At 42.3% G+C, this 22,978-nt stretch overlaps 2 protein-coding genes across 4 annotated transcripts in view; one reads left to right on the top strand and one right to left on the bottom strand.

Annotated features, from left to right (window-relative positions):
- TXNL4B (thioredoxin like 4B) overlaps nucleotides 1–22,978 on the top strand; it is a 31,885-nt gene that overhangs the window by 8,162 nt on the left and 745 nt on the right. The window contains exon 4 of one of the 2 annotated variants that reach the window (XM_036068643.2): nucleotides 138–609. The exons of the other annotated variant lie outside the window; for it this stretch is intronic. Within the exon in view, the coding sequence (XP_035924536.1) occupies nucleotides 138–297 (160 nt within the window). The 3' untranslated portion in view covers nucleotides 298–609. Of the gene's footprint in view, nucleotides 1–137; nucleotides 610–22,978 lie in introns of those variants that run through there. 2 annotated transcript variants of the gene reach the window in all.
- Nucleotides 2,344–22,871, bottom strand: LOC118520545 (haptoglobin). Of its 2 annotated transcripts, none has more exons than XM_078063459.1 (5): nucleotides 22,834–22,871; nucleotides 5,438–5,520; nucleotides 5,026–5,127; nucleotides 4,255–4,329; nucleotides 2,344–3,253 (listed from the first exon to the last, which is right to left on the bottom strand). In XM_078063459.1, the coding sequence occupies exons 1-5, from the start codon at nucleotides 22,854–22,856 to the stop codon at nucleotides 2,475–2,477; spliced, it is 1,062 nt and encodes a 353-aa protein (XP_077919585.1). In that variant the 5' UTR covers nucleotides 22,857–22,871; the 3' UTR covers nucleotides 2,344–2,474. The 2 variants fall into 2 exon arrangements, with proteins under 2 accessions (XP_077919585.1, XP_035924531.1); XM_036068638.2 differs by lacking the exon at nucleotides 22,834–22,871 and adding an exon at nucleotides 6,675–6,806.

The raw sequence follows: 22,978 nt of genomic DNA, 5'->3' as shown, positions 1-22,978 counted from the left end.
GAAATAACGTCTTTATGGTATTTGCCTGTTTTAATAACTTTATGAAGAATTCTCGCTCTTGCGGCATCCCCGGCATAACCTGCCTCCACTTGGGCAAATCACTGCTTCTCTCAAAACCTCTGATCCCGACTTTCCAGAACAAGGAGGAGATACAGAGCCGGAGGGCCGTGGGCCAGGCAGCATCGACCTGCTCGACCGCTCGTGGCCAGCGGAAGCCCAGTTCTGTGCAGGCCAGCACTGTCGCTGCAAGTGCGTCCCCCCTTTACCAGCTGCATCCTTTCCGAGCCTCGTCTGTAGGAAGAGGTCACCACTGATGGGGCACAGGAGGAAGGCTGCTGGGGGCTTTTGTGTCCTTAGCTGATGAAAGGAGAGAGCCGCCACCACCTCTGCGTTCTCTCCCCCTCTTCCTGCTCTGGTTATCCTGATCCATGGGACTGCAGCAGCCATCCTAGGACCACAAGGACCAGCCCTGGGATGAAAAGTAAACATGCGGAGAAGAACAATAAAAAGACCCTGGGTCCCTGATGATGTTTTGAGCCTCTGCGTGAGCTTTAGACCTGCCTCCTTCCAGACCCCTGTGAAAGAATAAAACATCTTCATTGCCTCTCACTGTTCGTTGGACTTTCTGTCAGAGCCTGAGTCACACAGTATTGACGTGGGGTAAGTGCGCAGATATCAGCGAAAACTCAGAACTTGCATGCATAAAATTCTCCTGTCTCCTCTCCTCCCGAGGTCTTCAGGGAATGTTTCTCTGAAGTCCCGATTTGTGTTCTTGTTCCTACCTTAGTTGCTTTCCATTCCACAAGTCTTGATGAGTTCATACTGGATGCCCTGCCCTGTGCCCGATGCTCCATAAATACAGATGACTCCTGAGTGGGAAGAGGCTTCTCACAGGAGACAAGGCCTGCACCTCCGGGGGGGCAGGAGGTGCTTGTGTGGAAGGGGGGAGTCATTTCCCAGGAGAGGGCGCCAGGAGGAAGAAGGCCCGATGCTGGAGGCAGCAGAACGTGTGCAGAGAGCTACACGGAGTTCAGGGTCACTGAAACCCGAGGGCTAGCCCAGGAGGGCAGGAGGTGCTGCTGGGGAGGAAGCCAGAGAAGATAAGTGAATTGAGAAAATGCCAAAGGCTTCTCCTTACTATTTTCGTCCTGAACAATGGCCAGAAGCCACTTAATGCAAGCAGATAATTCTTCAAGAAAAGAGTGGTTTTTTTCTTCAAGAAAACCTAGTGCTGAAGTAGTACCAGAAAAAAAGGCGTAACTGTATTCTGAGAGGCATTTTGTTTGTGTGTGTGTAGCAAATTTCCGTTTCTGGCTCTTCTCTCTTTCACAGGTTTTAGAATAGAGGTGTAAGAGCTCCACTGGTCCACCAGCTCTAAGGGGCTGGAAAGTACTGATGGATCTGGAGCGTGTGTTTGAGGACAGCTCCACAGTGCAGGGCAGGCCCTGGTGTGAGAACACTGACATCGGGGGCATTTAACAGCAGTGAGAAGGAGAGGCCCTATCTTCATGTGACAAGAGGTGTCTTGATGAAACGTCAGTGTACTGAAGGCTTAACTAGCCGGAAAGAGTGGAAGAAGTTAGAAGAGCCTCCTGCTTACAAGGGTTCTGAAACCGTTCTTCTGGGAGACCCTTAATAGCAAGAGCCTGTCTTTGTGAAAGGGAAGACTCAGGTGGCTTGCACTTGGCTCCTGGTAAAGGATAGGTTTCTTCCATCCGGGGAAAGCCTACCCTATTGAGGAAGAGACCTGTAACTCTTTACCGAGTTCCAGAATGTTGGAAGGGACGTTAGAGATGATCCGGTTCGAGCCGCTCGGGAAGGAAAGCGGGAACTGAAGGCTTTTGGCAGACAGACGGCCACGCTGCAATCTGGACCCAGCAAGTCCATAACTGCTGCCTTTCCCCCGTCTTACTTTGTTTTCTGAAGTGCCGCTGTGTGGGAGCACAAATAGTAAGATCTGCCTTCGGCAGAAGCCTCGTCTTCGTCCCACGTTGAGCTGGCCTCTTCCTCATCAGCCCACACGCTCCCCTCGCTCAGGGCCCAGAAGCAAGAGCGCGCAGGGCAGAGAGCCGGGGTTCCTATTCAGACCGGCCTGGGTTCGTGGTGAGTTCAGCCGCACTGCTTACCCGCTGTGTAGCCTTAAGCAAATCACTTGCCTTCTCCAAGTCTGTCTCCTTGTCTCTGAGGGTCTTTCGCTGAGGGTGACCCCAGCACGGGACAGTTCTGTGTCGCCTTAGGGGTTTCTAGTTGGCTTGGGCTGGTTTCTGCCCCACTCCCAGTATATAGCACCGTACACTTAGCTGTTGCTGTACCATAAATGAGAGAATAAAAACCGCACAGAAGTGACGGACAAGAAAGCTCTTTATTGGCTCAGCACCGCTTCACACCGTGTTTTCTCCCCTCCACTGCCATCTGCTTTCCCCTCTTCCAGAGTGAGTTCTGGCCCTCAGGCAAGGGCTGCCAGCCGGCCGGCATTAGCTCCCCGCCATGGTTTCCTGAACCCAGGCCAGAACGGAGGGCACCTTCACGTAGACGCCGTACTCGGCCACAGCACAGCTCTTGTCAAAGCTCAGGATTCCGGCCGCGTACCACGTGTCCTCGTCCTGGTCGTGAACAGCAAAGGCGCTGCCGGCGTCACCGTAGCAGGTGTCTTCCTGAAACTTGGACAAGCCGGCGCAGAAGGTGTGCTCGTTCAGTATGGGCTGCACCCCCACGGGGCTCTTGTGTGACTTCTTCTCGGGCACTGTGCTGCCTTCGTAGTGCTGTACACATTTGTCCTGATCAGCCACCGGCAGCATGACATACTTGAGTAGCTCACTGTAATTAAAGTTGGAATTGCGCCCCCAGCCAGACACATAGCCCATACGCCCCACTTCTGCGTAATCTTTGGAAGGTAGACAGATGGGCATTACCCTCTCATCAATGGGCACCTTCTGCTTGAGTTTGATGAGCCCGATATCAACATTGGAGTAGTTAGGGTGGAGAACCACCTTTTCAATCTCCACAAGCTGATTTTTCCCCACATAGAGTGTTAAAGTAGGGGCAATGTCCTTTGCTTTCGCATCATCCGTGTGGCCCAGGAAGAGATTTTTAGCTGTGGTCAACAGCCATTGTTCGTTGATCAGGGTGGCCCCCGAGGTGAGGCTATGGTTGGAGATCATCTTGGCCTGCCAGGGAAAGCTGCTTTTGGCATCCACGGATCCACCCAGGATGCGCTGCACCTGATCCACCGGGTTCTTGGGCTTCCCGCATACTGTCAAGGAGAGCAAGAAAGTCACGAGCAGGAATGTGAGTCTCCCAGTGTGGGAAAGAGGGGGACAGCGGTGGTGGTTGCTGCGGTCTAAACTGTCGTGTTAATTTCTGCACAGCTAGAAATACTGACATGTCTTGCCTTTACCACCTGCTCCTCTCATTTCCATTGTTTACAGTTTAAAATGGTTCTTTTTTATAAGGTTGTGTACATCACTAAGACACAGTTCTAGTTCCTGCTTTTCTAACTCACACACACACACACACACACGCGCAAAAGAAGTATTGCTGAGATTTTCAAACCCTGGCTGATGAACTGTATGTATATTTAAATCATTTATCACAAAAAGCCACATCCACAACTCCCTGAAATTCATTGTGAGGATGAGAAGCTATAATAATTCATCCTCTGAATAAAGAGTGATCTGTTGCAGCATTGGCCAGAACTGATATTGCAGTTAATACAAGGCAGGTTAGTAGTTCTGTACTGCTATTGGCAGAAGAGGGCAGGCAAAATCCTCTGGTCCCAGGAGGGACACGGAAAGAGCAACATCTCTTCCTAATAACAAGAAACAGAAGTCCTAACCCCTCTCCAGCCTGCGTCACACTTCCATGGATTTGGTTTTGTTCTGTCCTCCCACAACTCGTTCTTCCTGGAGCTTGCTTTACACTTGATCCTGGGCTCCCTGGACAGCCTGTGTGTACATATAGGGCCTCCTGACCCTAGAGGGCAGTGTAGACTGTGGATTCAGCCAATATCCTGAAGGTCCAAATGAGCAAGATCCTTAGTGAACTTTACTGGGAGTGTCCTCACCTAAAAGTTCACTTATCAGCCTGACCCTTTGTGGCTCTCCCTCGTCCCCCGTCTTGGCTCTCATATGCTCAGAGGAAACCAGTCGGGAAGGATATGCCTCTGGGACATTTTGATCCAGATGCCTGCCCATGCAGGACACTGTCAATCAACACCTCCCCTTGGTCTGCTTCCCAAGACCCCTGGCTTCCTACCTGCTTCACATTCAGGCAGCTTCTCTCCAGTGACCTTGTTTGTCCAGTGCTTCTCACTGTTCAAGGTGTACAGTCCTGAAACAAAAGAAATGAGTCAGAAGAGAAATTGAGTCTGGACCTAGCATGAGGAGGGAAGGTGTTTAAAGAGGATTAAAGAAAGGAGAAGGAAGGGGCAGGGGAGAGGAGGAAGGGAGGAGCATTGCGCTGGAAGCCAGGTGCTGGGGCGCCAGTGAAGCCCCGCAGGACAGATGTGTGGTGGTGGCGACGCAGTACAGTATAGGAATTGGGGTTCAAATTCTGACTCTCCCTCTTACCGGCCACCTGAACTTGAGCAAGTTACTCAGCCTCTCTGTGCCTCTGCTTCCTCATCAGCACAATGAGAATAATAATAAGATCTCTTCAGGGGGCTGTCGTGAGAACTCAGTGAGCAAATACATGTGAAGCACTTAGCGCAGGGAGCATGATACTAGGTCAGGGCCACCTGTCGTCATCACTGGTGCCACCCTTGGTTCTTTTACCACATCTCCTTTGGGATGAATAGGCTACATGGCATTACCTCCCCTTAGTAAAGGGGCAAACTTGAGGCTAAGATAATTTGCCCAAAAGGCCACAGTTACTGGTGACAAAACCCTTATTAGAATCTACCTCTTCTGGTTCCAAGGAGAACATGTCAGTTTTCTGGCCCCTCACCCTTGGCCCCGGTCATCATGGAAAGACCCGGGGGCCGGGGGGGGGGGGTGCTGTGCGCAGGGACACTTGTCCAGGTCTTACCGTCTCCTTCAGTGCGCAGTCTGTAGAAGGGCTTACACTGGTAACGAACCAAGTGCTCCACGTAGCCATTTTCAATCTCTGGGGGCTTTGGGACACTGACCTCTGCAAAGAAAAATCATAGGAGGAGGAGGTTGATACTCAGAGACTGATCCCAGAGACCCGTGAGAAGTCCGTTGAGAAGAAGCTGCTGTGCACATCAGCCACGCTCCACCTCAAATGGAAGCCAAAGGGAAGGCCATCCCCCCTCTATCCTGGCTGGCTCCCCAGTGTGCTTCACTGGACTGAAACACCAGAGATTAGTTCGAGAAGGAGGAACTGGCTCTTCCCAAAGAGAGGGCGCAGATCTGATAGGGTCAAAAGGAGGCACAGCAGTGCTGGGACGTGAGGCTCCCACACAAACCCAGACACCTACCTGCATGATCTGTGGCCTCACTGCTAGTGCCCACTGCGAAAAGCTGCCCGCAAAGCAGGAGGGCAATGACAGCTCCCAGGGCTCTGCGAGAGAAGACAAGAAGGGCTGCACGGCTGGTCTCCCCGCCTCACGCGCGCACATGCGCACCCACACCCCTCCTGTCAGGCCGCCGGAGAAGCAGCTACGTGGAAGTGCTGACACCAAGAAGGGACCTGCCACCATCATCCACACACCCACTCGGTGGGGCAGCTTCCCAGTACACCCGGGTTCCCGCGTGCTCTGCGCCGCTCGGAATTCTACGTGGGCTTCCGAGAGGAACCACCGAGATAGGAAGGCACATAGATCTGTGGGCCTCAGTTTCTGGCACCGTTTAGGAAACATTAAATTGCCAATAATATGTGAGCTCCCCTGCAAAAAGCACCCCTAAGGTCCTGGGCTACAGGGTGCTGCTAATAAAATGTGGATGACCTGAAGATGGAAAACAGGGGTTTCCTAGGCTATTCTCTCTACTTTTTAAATTTTTCCATGATAAGATGTTTTAAGTATACAGAATTTAAAACACATACATGGTTTTCCTGCTATTTTTTTTATTTGTCTTCAGGAAACCCTAAAATGCCAAAAAAGGTTCCCAGGCAGATAACCGGCTTCCTGAAAGCCTGACTGTGGACTCGGGCATCAGTGGCCAGGCCCACTCACCACTTCCCCATCTTGCTGACCGAGGCCAGCTCTGCAGAGCTTGCTTGGCTATGCCAAGTTTGTAGTCTTGAGATTTCAACATTTCAAAAAAAATTTTTTTGTTATTTTGATAAAATCTCAGTGCCTTCATTGGGTCATTTACATGTGTTACTATCGGTCCTATACATTTTTTAAAAATGAAAACATCTGCTAATGAACATATTAAAATTGCCAGAAAGCCTACCATGGGGGCCACTGGCAGGCATCCCCCGCAAAGGTGAAAACTGTAACCCCGAGGAAAGAGCCATCCCGTAGAGTAAGTCACGTTCTCACGGAGGCAGAAAAGCAGAAGATTTAACACACGAAACCTCTTAATTCGCTATGATTTAACTCATCTGCCCTATCTCTTTGGGTTTGTTTTGAATGTCTCCTCTTTGGGTTTGTTTTGAATGTCTCCTTTGGTTTCTCCCATAACTGGGCTGTCCCAGGGGTAAAGGATGTACACAGAGAAGGATGAAGTAAGCTAGGGAAAGGGGGAGAAGCAGCAGAGCTGCGGGCTCACCTCATCTTCGGTTTGTCCTGCCTCTGGAAGAGAAGTACTGTGGGGGCCTCCTGCTGATGCTTTTATGTCCCCAGTATCTCACTCCACCCCCTCCTCAATTTTGTAATTCCTGTGTTTACACAACTTTGACCTTGTTAATAAGGTCATCGCATTTTCCAGTAACAGAGCCACAAACAACATCCCTGTTAAGAGTTGAGCTCTTGCTTCACACTTGAGTTTCCCCTGGTGTTTCTCTACAAACCCCAAAGAAGCCTGGCCACACTATGACCCCATGTGGCTGCCAAAGGGTTTCCCGAAATCAGCCACTGTGTGCAGGACTGGGGGAGGAAGTGTCAATCTGTGTCTCTTTGTTTTGGAGCGTTTTCAGCGCTGAAAAAGCCCTTGTGTGCGTTATTTTAAACCCACTTATAGACGCTGCTGCAACCTGGCTGAGACAGGGCTCTAAAGAAAGCATTTCCTTTTCACAGTCATTTTCGCCACCCAGTGTTGACATCGCCCTATTGCTTAAAACTTCTCCAACCTGAAATCAGTAAAATGTATTTATTGTGTCTTCTTTGATAGCTCTTGGCAAGAAATCACACAAAATGGTTAAAGCTATAGTGTAGGCTGACGCAGACCATACTCCACGACAGTGGTTCTCATGGTATTATAGTCCTGTAATTATTTTTTTAGGATTTATTTATTTATTTGAGGGGGGAGGGGCAGAGGAAGAGAGTCTCAAGCAAACTTCTTGCTGATTGCAGAGCCCATCATGGGGCTCGATCTCAGAACCCTGAGATCACGACCTGAACCAAAACCATGGGTCAGGCGCTCAACCAACTGCACCACCCGGGTGCCCCAAATGTAGTCCAGTAATTAATCCAAATAGCAGTTGGGAAAAATCAATACGCTTCAGTCAAATGTCTCCACCTCTATATCTCAAGTATTATTCAGTTGACTCAATAAAATATTGCTCTGTTCATTAAACAAAAGGTCAGTGATTCTTAGGTTAGAATGTACAAAAGAATCACTTTGGGGTATTCATGGTGGCACTGATGTAATAGCAAGACAACTGGAAATAGCACAAATGTCCATCAATAAGGGATTGGCTACAGACAAGCAAAAAGCAGAATCAGACCTATAAATACTGAGAACAAGCTGATGGCTCCCAGAGGGAAATGGCTGAGGTGGGGGGAGCAGGGGAGATGGGCAAAATGGGTGAAAGGCAGTAGGAGATAGAGCTTCCAGTATAGAAAGAATAAGTCATGGGAATAAAAGGCACAGCATAGGGAATAGAGTCAAGGATATGGTACTAGCGTCATATGGGGACAGATGGCAGCTACACTTGGGGTGAGCACAGCAGAACCTATGGAGATGGTGAATCACTATGTTGTCCACCTGAAACTAATGTAACATTGTGTGTCAACTACACTCAAATAAAATTTTTAATAGGGGAACGGCTAAATAACATGGTGTATTTGTATAATGGAATACAGAACTTCCTCAGCTTATAACGGGGCTGCGTCCTGACAAACCAGCTTAAGTTGAAAATATTGTAGGTCAGAAATTCATTTAATACACCTAACCTACCAAACATCATAGTTTACCCTGGCCTACCTTAAATGTGCTCAGAACAATTACATTAGCCTACAGTTGGGCAAAATCATCTCACACAAAGTCTATTTTATAATGAAGTGCTGAATATCTCATGTAATTTATTGAATACTATCCTGAAAATAAAAAATAAACTGGTTATATGGGTAAAGAATGGTTATTAAGGGGCGCCTGAGTGGCTCAGTCAGTAAGCGTCTGCCTTCGGCTCAGATCATGATCCCAGGGTCCTGGGATTGAGCCCTGCATCGGGCTCCCTGCTCCGCGGTAAGCCTGCTTCTCCCTCTCCCACTCCCCCTGCTTGTGTTCCCTCTCTCGCTGCGTCTCTCTCTGTCAAATAAATAAATAAAATCTTTTAAAAATAAATAGGGGCGCCTGGGTGGCTCAGTCAGTAAGCGTCTGCCTTTGGCTCAGGTCATGATACCAGGGTCCTGGGATCGAGCCCTGCATCGGGCTCCCTGCTCCGTGGGAGGCCTGCTTCTCCCCCTCTGCTTGTGTTCCCTGTCTCGCTGTGTCTCTCTCTGTCAATAAATAAATAAAATCTTTAAAAGAAAAGAAAATAGAGACTCTAACAGATACTTGTACACCAATATTCATTGCAGCATTATTCACAATAGCCAAAAGGTAGAAACAATCCAAGTGTCCTTCAACAGATGAATAAACAAAATGTGGCATATACATACAATGGACTACTATTCACCTATAAAAAGTTCTGACACATGCTAGAACAATGAATAAACTTGGAAAATATGATGCTAACTGAAAGAAACCGGGCACAAAAATATTGTATGATTCCACTTGTGTGAAATATTTAGGAGAGGCAAATCCATAGACACAAAGTAGATGAGAGGTTACCAGGGGCTGGGGGAGGGGAGAATGGGGTATTATTGCTTAATGGGTACAGAGTTTCTGTTTGGGATGATGAAAAAGTATTGGCAATGGTGGTGATGGTTACACAACATTACAAATGTAATTAATGCCATTGAATTGTACACTTTAGAATTGGTAAAAAGAAAATTTATGTTATATATACTTTATCACAATAAAAAATTCATGAAAAAAATAAAAAAGAACAAGCAAAACTAAATAATATATTTTACAGGCATAGATGCCAAGGAGACAAAAACTATATATTTTTTTAAAGATTTATTTATTTATTTATTTGACAGAGAGAGACAGCGAGAGAGGGAACACAAGCAGGGGGAGTGGGAGAGGGAGAAGCAGGCTTCCCACCAAGCAGGGAGCCCGACGCGGGGCTCGATCCCAGGACCCTGAGATCATGACCTGAGCCGAAGGCAGACGCTTAACCGACTGAGCCACCGAGGCACCCCCCAAAAACTATATATTTTTTAATAGTAGAATGGAAAACACACAATGTAAAATGTTGCTTCTCATAGGGAGGCAAGAGGAAGGCATCAGAGATAATCACAGAGGTAAATACAAATAAATTATTGTTAATGATCCAGCTCTGGGCTGGGTGATAGGTTCATATATGTACATTTTATAATTATACTTTATTAAAATACATATATTTATATATATCAAATAATTTTCAATATATCAAATATATATATATCAAATAATGTTTAAAAAATGAAGGGGGTGGGGGGAATCACCTGACAGACATTAAGAGGCAAAACCCAGGTCCCTCCTTCTAGAGATTTGCTCCAAAAAGTCTGAGCAGAGTCTGAGAATCTACATTGTGAGTGGCCCTAACTTCTCCCATCCCTGCGTACATGCTGCAACAACTCTGCAGCTCAGTGGTCCTATGAAGTGGAGGGGGAGGTTTTCCCTTTGGGCTGCAAGTGCCCCTTCTAGAAATAAAACATTTCTCACCACCACTGTAGAGGAAATGCTTACCCACTAGGTACATGAAAATTTGCATTTGCCTGTTTAATGGGTACAGGCAAATTACATCTATTACACCTACCCCTTTTGTTGGGCAACAAGGGAGACTTCACAGCTTCTCTTCCTTGGGTATCCTTTATTAACTTGACAATAAAGAGTATCCAGCCCAAAGGCCTTCGGTCTTACCTGGGAGTTAGGGTGGGATGCTATAAGGAGGTGGTAGCTGAGAAGCCTCAGTGTATCCAGCCACAGGAAGTAGTGAACACATTTTGTGATGAGAACAGAAAGCAGAAAAGCTTGAAGGATTAATAAAGCAGGGCAGCAGTTGACAGAGAAACGTGAAGGGCAGAGTTTTGATTTTGGAAAGAAAAGATATTTTTTAAAAGTTTGTTCTGCCGTTATTGAAGTCTTGAAATTTTGCATGCTACAGAAAAATACAAATAAGAAAAAAGTCTTCCCATTATTTTGCCACCCCACGACAACAAATAACCACTACTAACACTTTGGTGTCACTTCCCTCCAGACTTTTCTCTGTACATATTTTTATATAGTTTTGATAATTCTTTATACAGAATTTTTGTGGCCTGCCTTTTTTATCCAATGTTATAGGTGTTTTCCACATTGTAGCAAACACTTCAACACACTTTTAATGGGGGTGCCTAGGTGGCTCAGTCGTTAAGTGTCTGCCTTCGGTTCAGGTCATGATCCCAGGGTCCTGGGATTGAGCACCACGTTGGGCTCCCTGCTCAGTGAGGAGCCTGCTTCTCCCTCCCTCTGCTCATTTGCTCTCTCTCTCTCTCAAATAAATAAAATCTTTAAAAAAAAAAAAAAAACCACACACACACACTTTTAGGGGCACCTGGGTGGCTCAGTCGTTAAGCGTCTGCCTTCGGCTCAGGTCATGATCCCAGGGTCCTGGGATTGAGCCCCACATCGGGCTCCCTGCTCGGCGGGAAGCCTGCTTCTCCCTCTCCCACTCCCCCTGCTTGTGTTCCTGCTCTCGCTGTGTCTCTCTCTGTCAAATAAATAAATAAAATCTTAAAAAAAAAAACAAAACACAGTTTTAGGGGCGCCTGGGTGGCTCAGTCGTTGAGCGTCTGTCTTCGGCTCAGGTCATGATCCCCGGGTCCTGGGATGGAGCCCCACATCGGGCTCTCTGCTCTGCAGGAAGCCTGCTTCTCCCTCTCCCTCTGCTCCTGCTTGTGTTCCCTCTCTTGCTGTGTCTCTCTCTGTCAAATAAATAAATAAAATCTTAAAAAAAACACTTTTAATGCCACATCATATTTCTAACTTAAGGATGTGTCATATATACTATATTATTATTATTATTATTAGGTTGTGTGTCATATATACTTTATTATTATTTATTTATTTTTAATTTTTTTTTAGAGACAGAGCATGGGGACAAGGGCCGGAGGGAGAGAGAAAATCTTAAGCAGGCTTCATGCCGAGCACAGAGCCCTATGCAGGGCTTGATCTCACAACCCTGAGATCATGACATGAGCTGAAATCAAGAGTCTGGGTTTAATCAACTGAGCCACCTAGGCGCCCTTCCTGTATACTTTAAATATTCCCTCATTTTTGGGACTTTAAGATGATTCTAACTTGTTATAAATATCTTCTGTAAATTCAGGGAAGTGAGGTAGGAAGCCAGGCTAATTTTATTCCATACGGATAGACAATTGATCCAGCATCATTTACTATAAACATCAAATCTTAGGTGTTCAGCTCAATGAATATATATGTATAACAACTATGGAGACAACACTCAGATCAAGATATAAAATATTTCTGGGGCATCTGGATGGCTCAGGCAGTTAAGCATCCAACCCTTGATTTTGGATCAGGTCATGATATTGGGGTTGAGAGATCGAGCCCTGCGTCGGGCTCCGTGCTGGGCATAGAGCCTGCTTGGGATTCTCTCTCCCTTTCCTTCTGCTCCCCTCCGCCCCCACTCAGGCGCTCTCTCTTTCTCAAAAAATAAAAAAAGGTATAGAATATTTCTAGCATGCTAGATGACTATTTGGGTTCCTTACAGTCAACACCCCACCCTCAAAAAGTAACCACTATTCTGACTTCTGTCATGATAGAATAGTTTTGCCTGTTCTTGAACTTCGTATAAATAGAATCAAATAGTAGTCACTTGTTTTTGGTTTCTTTTGCCCATCATTATGTCTGTGAGAATCAACCATATTGTCACATTAGTTTGCTTCTTTTTGATTCCTAAGAAGTATTCCATTGTATGAATAAACCACGATTGATTTATTCATTCTCCTGTTTATGGATGTTTGAATTGATTTCAGATTGGGGCTATTATAAATAAAGCTGCCATGAACTTTCTTGCACATGTCTTTTGATGGATACATGCATTCATTTCTCTTGAATAAATATCTTGCTGTGCTGGGACGCCTGGCTGGCTCAGTAGCTTAGGCATCTGACTCTTGATTTCAGCTCAGGTCACGATCTCAGGTTTGTGAGATTGAGCCCCACATTGGGCTCCCACTCAGTGGGGAGTCTGCTTGAGATTCTCTCCCTCTGTCCTCCCTTCCCCTGAGCTCTCTCTTGCACAGGTACTCTCTCTCTCTCTCAAATAAATAAATCTTTAAATATCTTGCTGTGCCATGGGGTAAGCAATGTTTAGCTTTAATAGATGCTACCAAACAACTCTCCAGTCTACACTCCCACCAGCAATATATCAAAGTTCCAGTTGCTCCATATCCTTGCCAATATATTTCAATTTTAGCCTGGTGTATACACAGCAAAATATAATGATGGCTTTAATTTGCATTTCCCAGATATTTAATGACATACAGAGCATTTTGTATATTCTTATTGGTCCATTTAGATAACCTCTTTATGAAATGTCTTTTACTTATTGATTTGCAGGAGTTGGTGTTTTCTTTTTTTTCTGAACACTAGTCTATTGTTATATAGATGTAAACATCTTCTCCCATTCTCTGGCTTATCTTTTCTCTCTTAATCATGTATTTTAAATGAACAGAAGTATAGAAGTTCTTATTTTTAATAAGTCCTAGCTTATTTGGTTTTTTTAAATTTTGTGGTTAGTAATTTTTGTGTCCTGATTAAGAATTTTTTGCCTAAAAATTCTCCCAAATTTTATTCTAGAAGTTTATTGTTTTACCTTTCTCATTTAGATCTATAATCCATGTGGAAGTAATGTTCATATATGATGTGTTCAAGTTCAAGTTCATCTTTTTCCATATAAAGCATCATCCTTTGCCCCTAAATTGCAGTGGTACCTTTGTTAGAAATTAGGTGACCATATGTGTTTCTTTCTGTATTCTTTATTCTGTTCCATTAGTCTATTTGTCTTGTTCTGAGTCAATGCAATTCTGTCTTCATAAGGAACTTTATAGTAAATCTTGCTATCCAGTATTATAAGTGTTCCAACTTTATTCTTTTTCCTCAAGATTGTCTTGATGGACTATTCTATATTCTAGGTCCTTTGCATTTCATATAAATTCTGAAATGAGCTTTCAATTTTCACAGAATGTCCTGCTGGGATTTTGATTGAGAGTACATGAAATCTCTAGATCAACTTGGGGAGAATTGATATTTTAACAATATTGAGTCTTCCAATCCATTAAAATGTATATGCCCTCATTTATTTAAGTTATCTTTAATTTCAATGCCTTGTACATTTTAGGATAGATCTCTTGAACCTCTTTCATTAGATTTACTCCTAAGTGTTCAATTTGTATGGCTATTATAAATGATATTTTCATTTAATTTGCTAATTGTTTATAATGAATATAGAAAAGTACACTTGATTTTTGTATATTGATATTATATCTAGCAACTTGGGAGATTCACTAATTAAATCTAATAGTTTCAGTAATCTAAATTTTTTAGGTACACAGTCATATCATCTGCAAATAATGGCTTTTTTACCTCATCTTTTCTAATCTTTATACCTTTTATTTCTTTTTCTTACCTTATTGCACTAACTATGATTTTTGTTACAATATTAAATAGAAGTGGGGAGAAGGCATCCTTGTCTACTCCAAAACTCAGGGAGGGAAAAAGCATTCAAAATTTCACTATTGTGTTAGCTATGTAGGCTTTTTTGTTTTGTTTGTTGTTTTTTTGTTTGTTTTTGTAGATATTCTTTATCAGATTAAGGAAGTTCCCTTTTTTAAAAAGATTTTATTTATTTATTTATAAGAGAGAGAGAGCACGAGCAGGGGGAGGAAGGACAGAGGGAGATGGAGAAGCAGACTCCCCACTGAGCAGGGATCCCGATGTGGGGCTCAATCCCAGGACCACCCTGAGATCATGACCTGAGCCAAAGATAGACACTTAGCCAACTGAGCCATCCAGGTGCCCCTAAGGAAGTTCCTTTCTCTTCCTAGTTCGTTGAGCTTTTTCAAACATAAAGAGGTGTCAAATGTTTTTTCTTTATTCATTAAGATTATCTATTTTGTTAATGTGGTGAATTGCATTGCTCAATTTTTGAATGCTAAACCAACTTCACGCTTCTAGAATAAACTTCAATTTCTCATGGTGTAGTATAATTTTTATATATTGCTGGGTTTGGTCTGTTGATTATTTTTTAGGATTTTTCCATCTGACTTCATAAGAAATATCTGTCTATATTTTTCCTTTCTTGTAATATTCTTATCAGGATTTAATATTAAGTTTATGTTGATCTCTTAATGCAAGATAGGGAGTGTTCCCTATTTTTCTATTACAGGAAAGAGTTTGTGTAAGATTCATATTATTTTTCTTAATTGTTTGGAGAAATTTTCCAATGAAGCCGTATAGGCCTGTGGTTCTCTTATCGGAAGATTTTAAATTGGAGGGGGCAAAAAGGGGAGGATCCAAGATGGTGGCACAGGAAGATCCTGAACTCACATCCTCCCACAGACACACCAAATCTACAGCTACATATGGATAATTTCTCTCTGAAAACTAAGTGAACTGCTCTCCAAAACGAAGGATTAAAGGACCATATCAAGATGGGTAAGAGAGGCAGAGACACAGTCTCACCAAAAAAGCCTACCTCCAGCCCAGGAATGCAATATGGAGGGACCACACAAGGCAGATACTTCTCTCAGAGGAGCAAGGGGTTGGTGCTCCTTATCAGACACTCCAACATTTGATATCCACACCAGAAAGACAAGCCCCAGAATGTCTGACTGGGAAAACCCATGGGGTTGACTTCTGGAGATCCCAAAGTGCTATAGGAAACTGAGAATCCCCTTTTGGAGGTCTCTCTCACGCCAAGACCCAGCAAAAAGCAGCAGTTTGAAAAGCACCTAGACCATACGTGAGGGAAATTTATTTGCTGATCTGGGAACATTGCCTGCAGGGGCAGGGGACAGCTGAGATGCTCTCTGGAGATGGAGGTGCTGGAAGGCACCATTGTTGCACTCTTTCCATGTGGCCTGCTAGCACAGGCAGGTGAGCTCAGAGGCAGCACTCTCCTGACACCTTGCTGAGATTGGCAGGGCCATGCAGTCATGGCATTTGCTGAGGTCAGAGAGCACAGTGGTTGCAGCACTCCCCCACTCCCTGGCTGGTCACAAAGTTCTCCTACTCCATAGCTAAAGTCTGCAAACATAGGTGGTTGTGACACTCCCCTTCCCCCGGCTCAGGCTGGCAAGTACAAGAGGTCATGGTATTCTCCTGCTTTCAGCCTAAAGCCAGGATCTGCACAAAGACAAGGCACTATCCTACTGCATTGCTAAAGCCCATGGGTGAGCAGAGTCAAGATATGTTGCTGCTGCCTCTCTGAAGCCACCCCCAGCACTCTCCAGCAGCCTTGCCAAAGCCAACAGGCACACTCAGCCCACACAAGGACACCCCTGATTGCCTGGCCCTGGTGGCCAAGAGGACTTGTGTTCCAGAGCTAATGGGACTGTAACAATCAGAAAAACGATTCTTGGCAGGCCACAACCCCCAGGGTGCTGCTCAGACAGCAGACTGAAACATAATCCCAGTCTTCCTGTGAAAAAGCCTATTTCCTCAGCCTAGGACTTCAGACTGAGGGACAGGCTTCCGGTTTCCCACAAATCTAGAGGCTAAGGAGGCACTCCCAGGGAATGTAAGCAGGGAGACACCATCCTTCTGTACCCCCTTGGCCTTGCTACAGTTCAACAAGATTTCCCAGAAAGCTTATACACTCATCTGGAGCCCTGATTTTTGCAATTGTCACCAGGGGACACCTCCAGATCTCCTGGTCTGGAGGGCAGAAGAGTTTACAATTGCAACCCCACTGGACTGTGTATAAATGCATAATTTTAAAACTGCCCCCTTGGGGTCTGGCTTCCAATCAAACTGAAACTAGGTGCTAAGTGAATTTCCTCCCCTTGGATCACTGACAAGTCTTGGCATACCCTCCACAATGGGGTCATATCAAGAATAAATCAGGCAGTTTGGACAAAGATTCAGGAGACAACCAAGAGCTAGGGAAAGGTTGAATGAGGATAATCACCTAAACAAGGCCACTCCTTCAAGTCAGTGAGAGGTAGATGTTTTGCCTAATACATAGAAACAAACACAGAGAATCAAGCAAAATGAGGAGGAAGAGAAATTTGTTCCAAATGAAAGAATAAAATGAAACCTCAGAAAAAGACCTTAATGATAGACAGATAAGTAATCTACCTCATGAGGAATTCAAAGTAATGATCATAAAGAAACTCACCAAACTCAGAAGAAAAATGAATGAACACAGTGAGAACTTCAACAAAGAGATAGAAAACATAAGAGAGTATCAAAAAAAAAAAAAAAAAGAAAGAGAGAGAAAGAAAGAAAAGAAAGAAAAAGAGAAAAGAAAAAGAAAACATAAGCGAGTACCAAATAGAAGTCACAGAGCTAAAGAATACAAAACTGAACTGAAAAATACATTAGAGGGGTTCAACAGCAGACTGGATAAAGCAGAAGAATGAATCAGCAACCTGGAAGATAAAGCAATGAAACACACCCAGACAGAGTAGCAAAAAGAAAAAACAATTTTAAAAAATGAAGGTAACTTGGGCGCCTGGGTGGCTCAGTTGGTTAAGCGACTGCCTTCGGCTCAGGTCATGATCCTGGAGTCCCGGGATCGAGTCCCGCATCGGGCTCCCTGCTCGGCAGGGAGTCTGCTTCTCCCTCTGACCCTCCTCCCTCTCATGCTCTCTGTCTCTCATTCTCTCTCTCTCAAATAAATAAATAAAATCTTAAAAAAAAAAAAAAAAAAATGAAGGTAACTTAAGTGACCACTGGGGCAACATCAAGCACAATAACATTTGCATTATAGGGGTCCCAGAAGGAGAGGAATGAGAGAAAGTGTCAGAAATCTTATTTGAAGATATAATAGCTGAAAACTTCCCTAACATAGGGAAAGAAACAGGTATCTAGGTCCAGGCATCCATAGAGTTCCAAAAATGATGAACCCAAAGAGAGATACACCAAGACACATTATAATTAAAATGTCAAAAGTTAAAATTAAAGAGAAACTCTTAAAAGCAGCAAGAGAAAAACAAATTGTTACATATGAGGGAAACCCCATAAAGCTATCAACAGATTTCTCAGCAGAAATTTTTCAAGCCAAAAGAGAGTGACGTCACATATTCAAAGTGCTGAAAGAAAAAATCTTCCAACCAAGAATACTCTATCCAGCAAGATTATCATTCATATTTGAAGAAAAGAGAAGTTTTCCAGACAAGCAAAAGCTGAAGGAGTTTGTTACCACTAAACCAGCCTTTCACAAAATATTAAAGGGACATATTTAAGCTGAAAAGAAATGACACTAATAGTAAGAAAACATATGAAAGTAAAAATCTCACTGGAAAAAGTAAATATATAGTAAAGGTAATGGATTAATCACTTATAAAGCTATTAAGAAGGTTAAAAGACAAAAATAGTAAAATTAACTAAAACAGTAATTAGTTAAGGGATACATAAAATTAAAACATATAAAAAGTGACATCAAAAGCACAAAATATCAGGGGGAGTAAAAATGTAGAGCTTTTGGATATATTCAAATTTAAGTTCCTATTACCTTAAAATAGACTTTTATAAACATAAGATATGTGAACCTCACAGTATCCACAAAGTAAATACACTAAAGAAAATGAGAAAGGAATCTAAACACAACACTAAAAGAAAGTCACCAAACTACAAGAGAAGAGAGAAAGAGAAGAGAGGAACTACAAAAACAGCTGGAAAACAATTAACAAAATGGCAATAAATACATACCTACCCATAATTACTTCAAATATAAATGAACTAAATTCTCCAATCAAAAGATGGGGAGTGTATGAAAGGATTAAAAAAACCAAGACACAGGGGCGCCTGGGTGGCTCAGCCGTTAAGTGTCTGCCTTCGGCTCAGGTCATGATCCCAGGGTCCTGGGATCAAGCCCCGCATCAGGCTACCTGCTCAGCAGGAAGCCTGCTTCTCCTTCTCCCACTCCCCCTGCTTGTGTTTCCTCTCTCACTGTGTCTCTCTCTGTCAAATAAATAAATAAAATCTTAAAAAAAAAAAAAAAAAAAGACATATCTATATACTACCTAGAAGAGACTCACTTCAGAAGTAAAGACACACAAAAACTGAAAGTGAAGGGATGGAAAAAATATTCCATGCAAATGGCAACAAAAGGAAAGCTGATGCAGCTATACTCATATCAGACAAAATAGACTTTAAAACAAAGACTGTAATAAAAAACAAAGAGGGGCCCTACATAATGATGAAGGGGTCAATCCTGTAAGAAAATATAACATGTATAAACACATATGCACCCAATATAGGAGAACCAAAATATGTAAAGCCAATATTAACAGACCTAAGGGGAGAAATTGACAGCAGTGCAGTAACAGAAGGGATTTTAACACCCCACTTACATCAATGGGTTAATCATCCAGACAGAAAATCAATAAGGAAACATCAGCCTTAAATGATGCATTAGACCTGATGGACTTAGTAAATATATACAGAACATTCCATCCAAAAGCAGCAGAATAAAGGTGCCTGGCTGCCTCAGTCAGTAGAGCATGTGACTCTTGATCTTGGGGTCATAAGTTCGAGCCCCATTTTGGGCATAGAGATTACTTTAAAAAAAAAATACACATTGTTCTCAAGTGCACACAGAATATTCTCCTCAATAGATCATCTTTTTGGCCATGAAACAAGTTTCAATAAATTCAAGAAGACTGAAAGCATATCAAGTATCTTTTCTAACTACAGTGGTATAAAACTAGACATCAGTTACAAGAAGAAAACTAGCAAAATTACAAATATATTGAGATTAAACAACATGTTACTGAACAACTACTGGGTCAAGGAAGAAATCAAAGAAGAAATTTAAAAAATACCTAGAGACAAATAAAAACAGAAATGTGGCATACCAAAATCTATGGGGTGCAGCAAAGCAGTTCTAAGAGGGAAGTTCACAGCAATACAGGTCTACCTCAAGAAATAAGAGAAATCTCAAAATAAACAATTTAACTTTATACCTAAAGGGACTAAAAAAAGAATAAATGAAGCCCAAAGTTAGTAGAAGGAAGGAAATAATAAACCAGAGCAGAAATAAATGAAAAAGAGACCAAAAAGACTAAAAAGAAAAGATCGATGAAACTAAGAGCTGGTTCTTCAAAAAGAAAATCAACAAACCTTTAGCTAGACTCACCAAGACAAAAAAAAAAAAAAGAAGCCTGGAATAAATAAAATAAATGAAAGAAGACATGTCACACCTGTCAGAATGGCTAAAATCAAAAAGACAAGAAATAACAAGTGTTAGTGAAGTTGTGGAAAAAAAGGAATACTTGTACACTGTTGGTGGGAATGTAAACTGGTACAGCCCCTATGGAAAAGAGTATGGAGGTATTAAAAATAGAAATAACATCTGATCCAATAAGTCCACTATTGGGTACTTAACCCTAAAAAACAAAAACATGAATTTGAAAAGATATATGCACCCCTATAGCCAAGATATGGGAACAACCTAAGTGTCCATTGATAGACAAATGGATAAGGAAGATGTGATTTATATGCAATGGAATATTATGCAGCCATAAAAAGGATAATATCATGCTATTTGAGACAACATGGAAGGATCTAGAGGGTATCATGTTAGGTGAAACAAGTCAGACTGAGAATGACAAATATCATATGATTTCACTCATATGTGGATCTAAAAAAAAAGGGAATAAACAAAAAGCAGAATCAGACCTGTAAACACAGAGAACAAACTGATGGTTGCCACAGGGGAGGGCATGGGGGGAATGAGCAAATAGGTGACAGGGAGTGGAAAGTATAAGCTTCCAGTTATAAAATGAATAAGTCACAGAAATAAAAGGCACAGCATAAGGAATATAGTCAATGATACTATAATAGTGATGTATGACAGATGGTAGCTACACTTGTGATGAACTTAGCATAATGTATAAACCTGTCAAATCACTATGTTGTACACCTGAAACTAATATAACATTGTGTGTAAACTATAGTCAAAAAAGAAAAGGAAGGAAGGGAGGGAGGGAGACAGGGAAGTAAGGAAAGGGAAAACTTTTTTTAAAAAAAGACATTGATGGGGGCACCTGGGTGGCTCAGTCGGTTAAGCATCTGCCTTCAGTTCAGGTCATGATCGCAGCATCCTGGGATCAAGTCCTGAATCGGGCTCCCTGCTCAGCAGAGGTCTTCTTCTTCCTCTCCCTCTGTGCTCACTCTCTGTCTCTGTCTCTCAAGTAACTAAATAAAACCTTTAAAAAAAAAAAAGACACTGATGAAAGAAATTGAAGAAGACACAAATAAGTGGAAAGATATTCCATGTTCATGGACTGGAAGAATTAATATTGTTAAAATAGGCATAATACCCAAAGTGATCTACAGATTGAATGCAATCCCTATCGAAATTCCAATGGCATTTTTCACAGAACTACAACAAATAATTCTAAAATTTGTATGGAACCTCAAAAGACCCCAAAAAGACAAAAAAATCTTAAGAACAAAGCTGGAAGTATCACGTTCCCTGATTTCAAACTGTACTACAAAGTTATAATAAAACAATATGATACTGTCATAAAAACAGACACATAGATCAATGAAACAAATTAGATAGCCCAGAAATAAACCCATGCATATACGGTCAGAAAATGTACAACAAAAGAGGCAAGAATATACAATCAGGAAAAGACAATCTCTTTAATAAATGGTGTTGGGAAAACTGGACAGCTACATGCAGAAGAATGAAACTGGACTATTTTCTTACACCATATATACCAATTAACTCAAAATGGATTAAACACTTGAATGTGTAAGACCTGAAACAATAAAACTAGTGGAAGAAAACATAGGCAGCAGGCTCCTTGACATCAGTCTTAGGAATGTTTCTTTCCATACTGAAAATTTTTTTATCAGTTCTGATGATCTTTGCCTTTTAATTGGAATGTTTAGTTTATTTATATTTAATGCAATTCCTAATAGAGATGGTTTCAAGTCTACCATTGTGATATTTGTTTTATATTTAATCCATACATCTTCTTTTGTTTCTTGTTTCCTATCTTTTTTGTATTATTCAGTTTTTAAAATTTTTTCTCCCTATTATTTCATTATATATTCTTGTATTATTTTTCTCATGATTATCCCAAAGATTTCAAGATATGCACCCTTGAATTATATTCTACTTTAAGTTAGTGCCTTTACCACTTCCCAAACAATATAAGAACTTTACAACAATTTAATTATCTTTACCTTCTCCCATCCTTTATGTTATTTTTGTCATATACTTTACATCTGTATATTATAACCCTCATAAGCATTTAAAAAAAAAAAAACAGTTGCTAGCAGGTGGATGTGAGGTCATTTGAAATGTGAATAAATAGAAGCCAAGAAGACAAATTCAGTGTTGTGGAAATTGAAAGGAAGGGACAAATTCAAGAGAATTTTCAGAGAAGCAAATTGCAAAACTCAGTAACTAAATATGGGGAAGACAAGGCTTGAAAATGACTCAAGGTGTTAAACTTGAGACTCAGGGAGGAAACTGACGGATACATATGGGCAGGCTGGGACTGGGATGTTAGGGTTTGAGTGAGAAGGAAAATCATTGAGCTCAAGTTTTAAAATGAATTTTATGTGAAATTGGGGCTTAAAAGATGACCACTGGAAACATGACCAGATTTGGAAATCACCTAAATATAATACCACTTTTATTGGAAATTGTGTGAGAAATGAGTTTATCAGGACACTGAATATAAAAGAAGAAATATTCATTCATTCATCAGATCTTTATCAAGTGTCTACAATGTGTCTAGGTGTTCTAGGTGCTGAGGATATAACAGAGAACCAATCAAACAAAACTCCTGCCCTCCTGAAGCTGACATTCTAATGAGAAAATAAAGAATGATTAGTGGATGGAGTCGGAAGGACATCCTTAATTGAGACAGAGGAGTGCACCATATGTAATAAGTAGAATCTGTAAGGATGCTGTCCATGAAAACTAGGAGTTGGAAAAAGCCTTGAATAAGGCAGAAATACTGTATTTTAACAGTTCTCAAACTTTACTGTACTTTAAAATCTCTTGGGAGTTTCTAAAAATCCTGATGCCCAGGTCATACCCCATCCCTAGTACATAAAAATGCATGCCGGTATGCGCCAGTCATCAGGATTTTTTTTTTTTTTTAAAGATAGCTGAAGTGGAGAAACTGATGAGGAGAACAAAGACAAGAGAAGTGTAGCTAAAATTAAATCTACTTACAACTTGCAACCCACTGATAAATACCTGAGACATGCAGAGCATGACATTGTTCAAGGAACTCATGGCTGCCTTCATACTGTTGTTTCATTACAGACTAAAAGCAGCCTTCTCTTGACAAAAGCCAGACCTCCAAAGTCCTGTAGACCCCACTTTCACCATCCAGAAATTC

The sequence above is a fragment of the Halichoerus grypus genome, chromosome 15, assembly GCF_964656455.1.
Source record: "Halichoerus grypus chromosome 15, mHalGry1.hap1.1, whole genome shotgun sequence".
NCBI lineage: Eukaryota > Metazoa > Chordata > Mammalia > Carnivora > Phocidae > Halichoerus > Halichoerus grypus.
The sequence above is the reverse complement of the archived record's forward strand: the minus strand, read 5'-3'. Positions and strand labels throughout refer to the sequence as shown.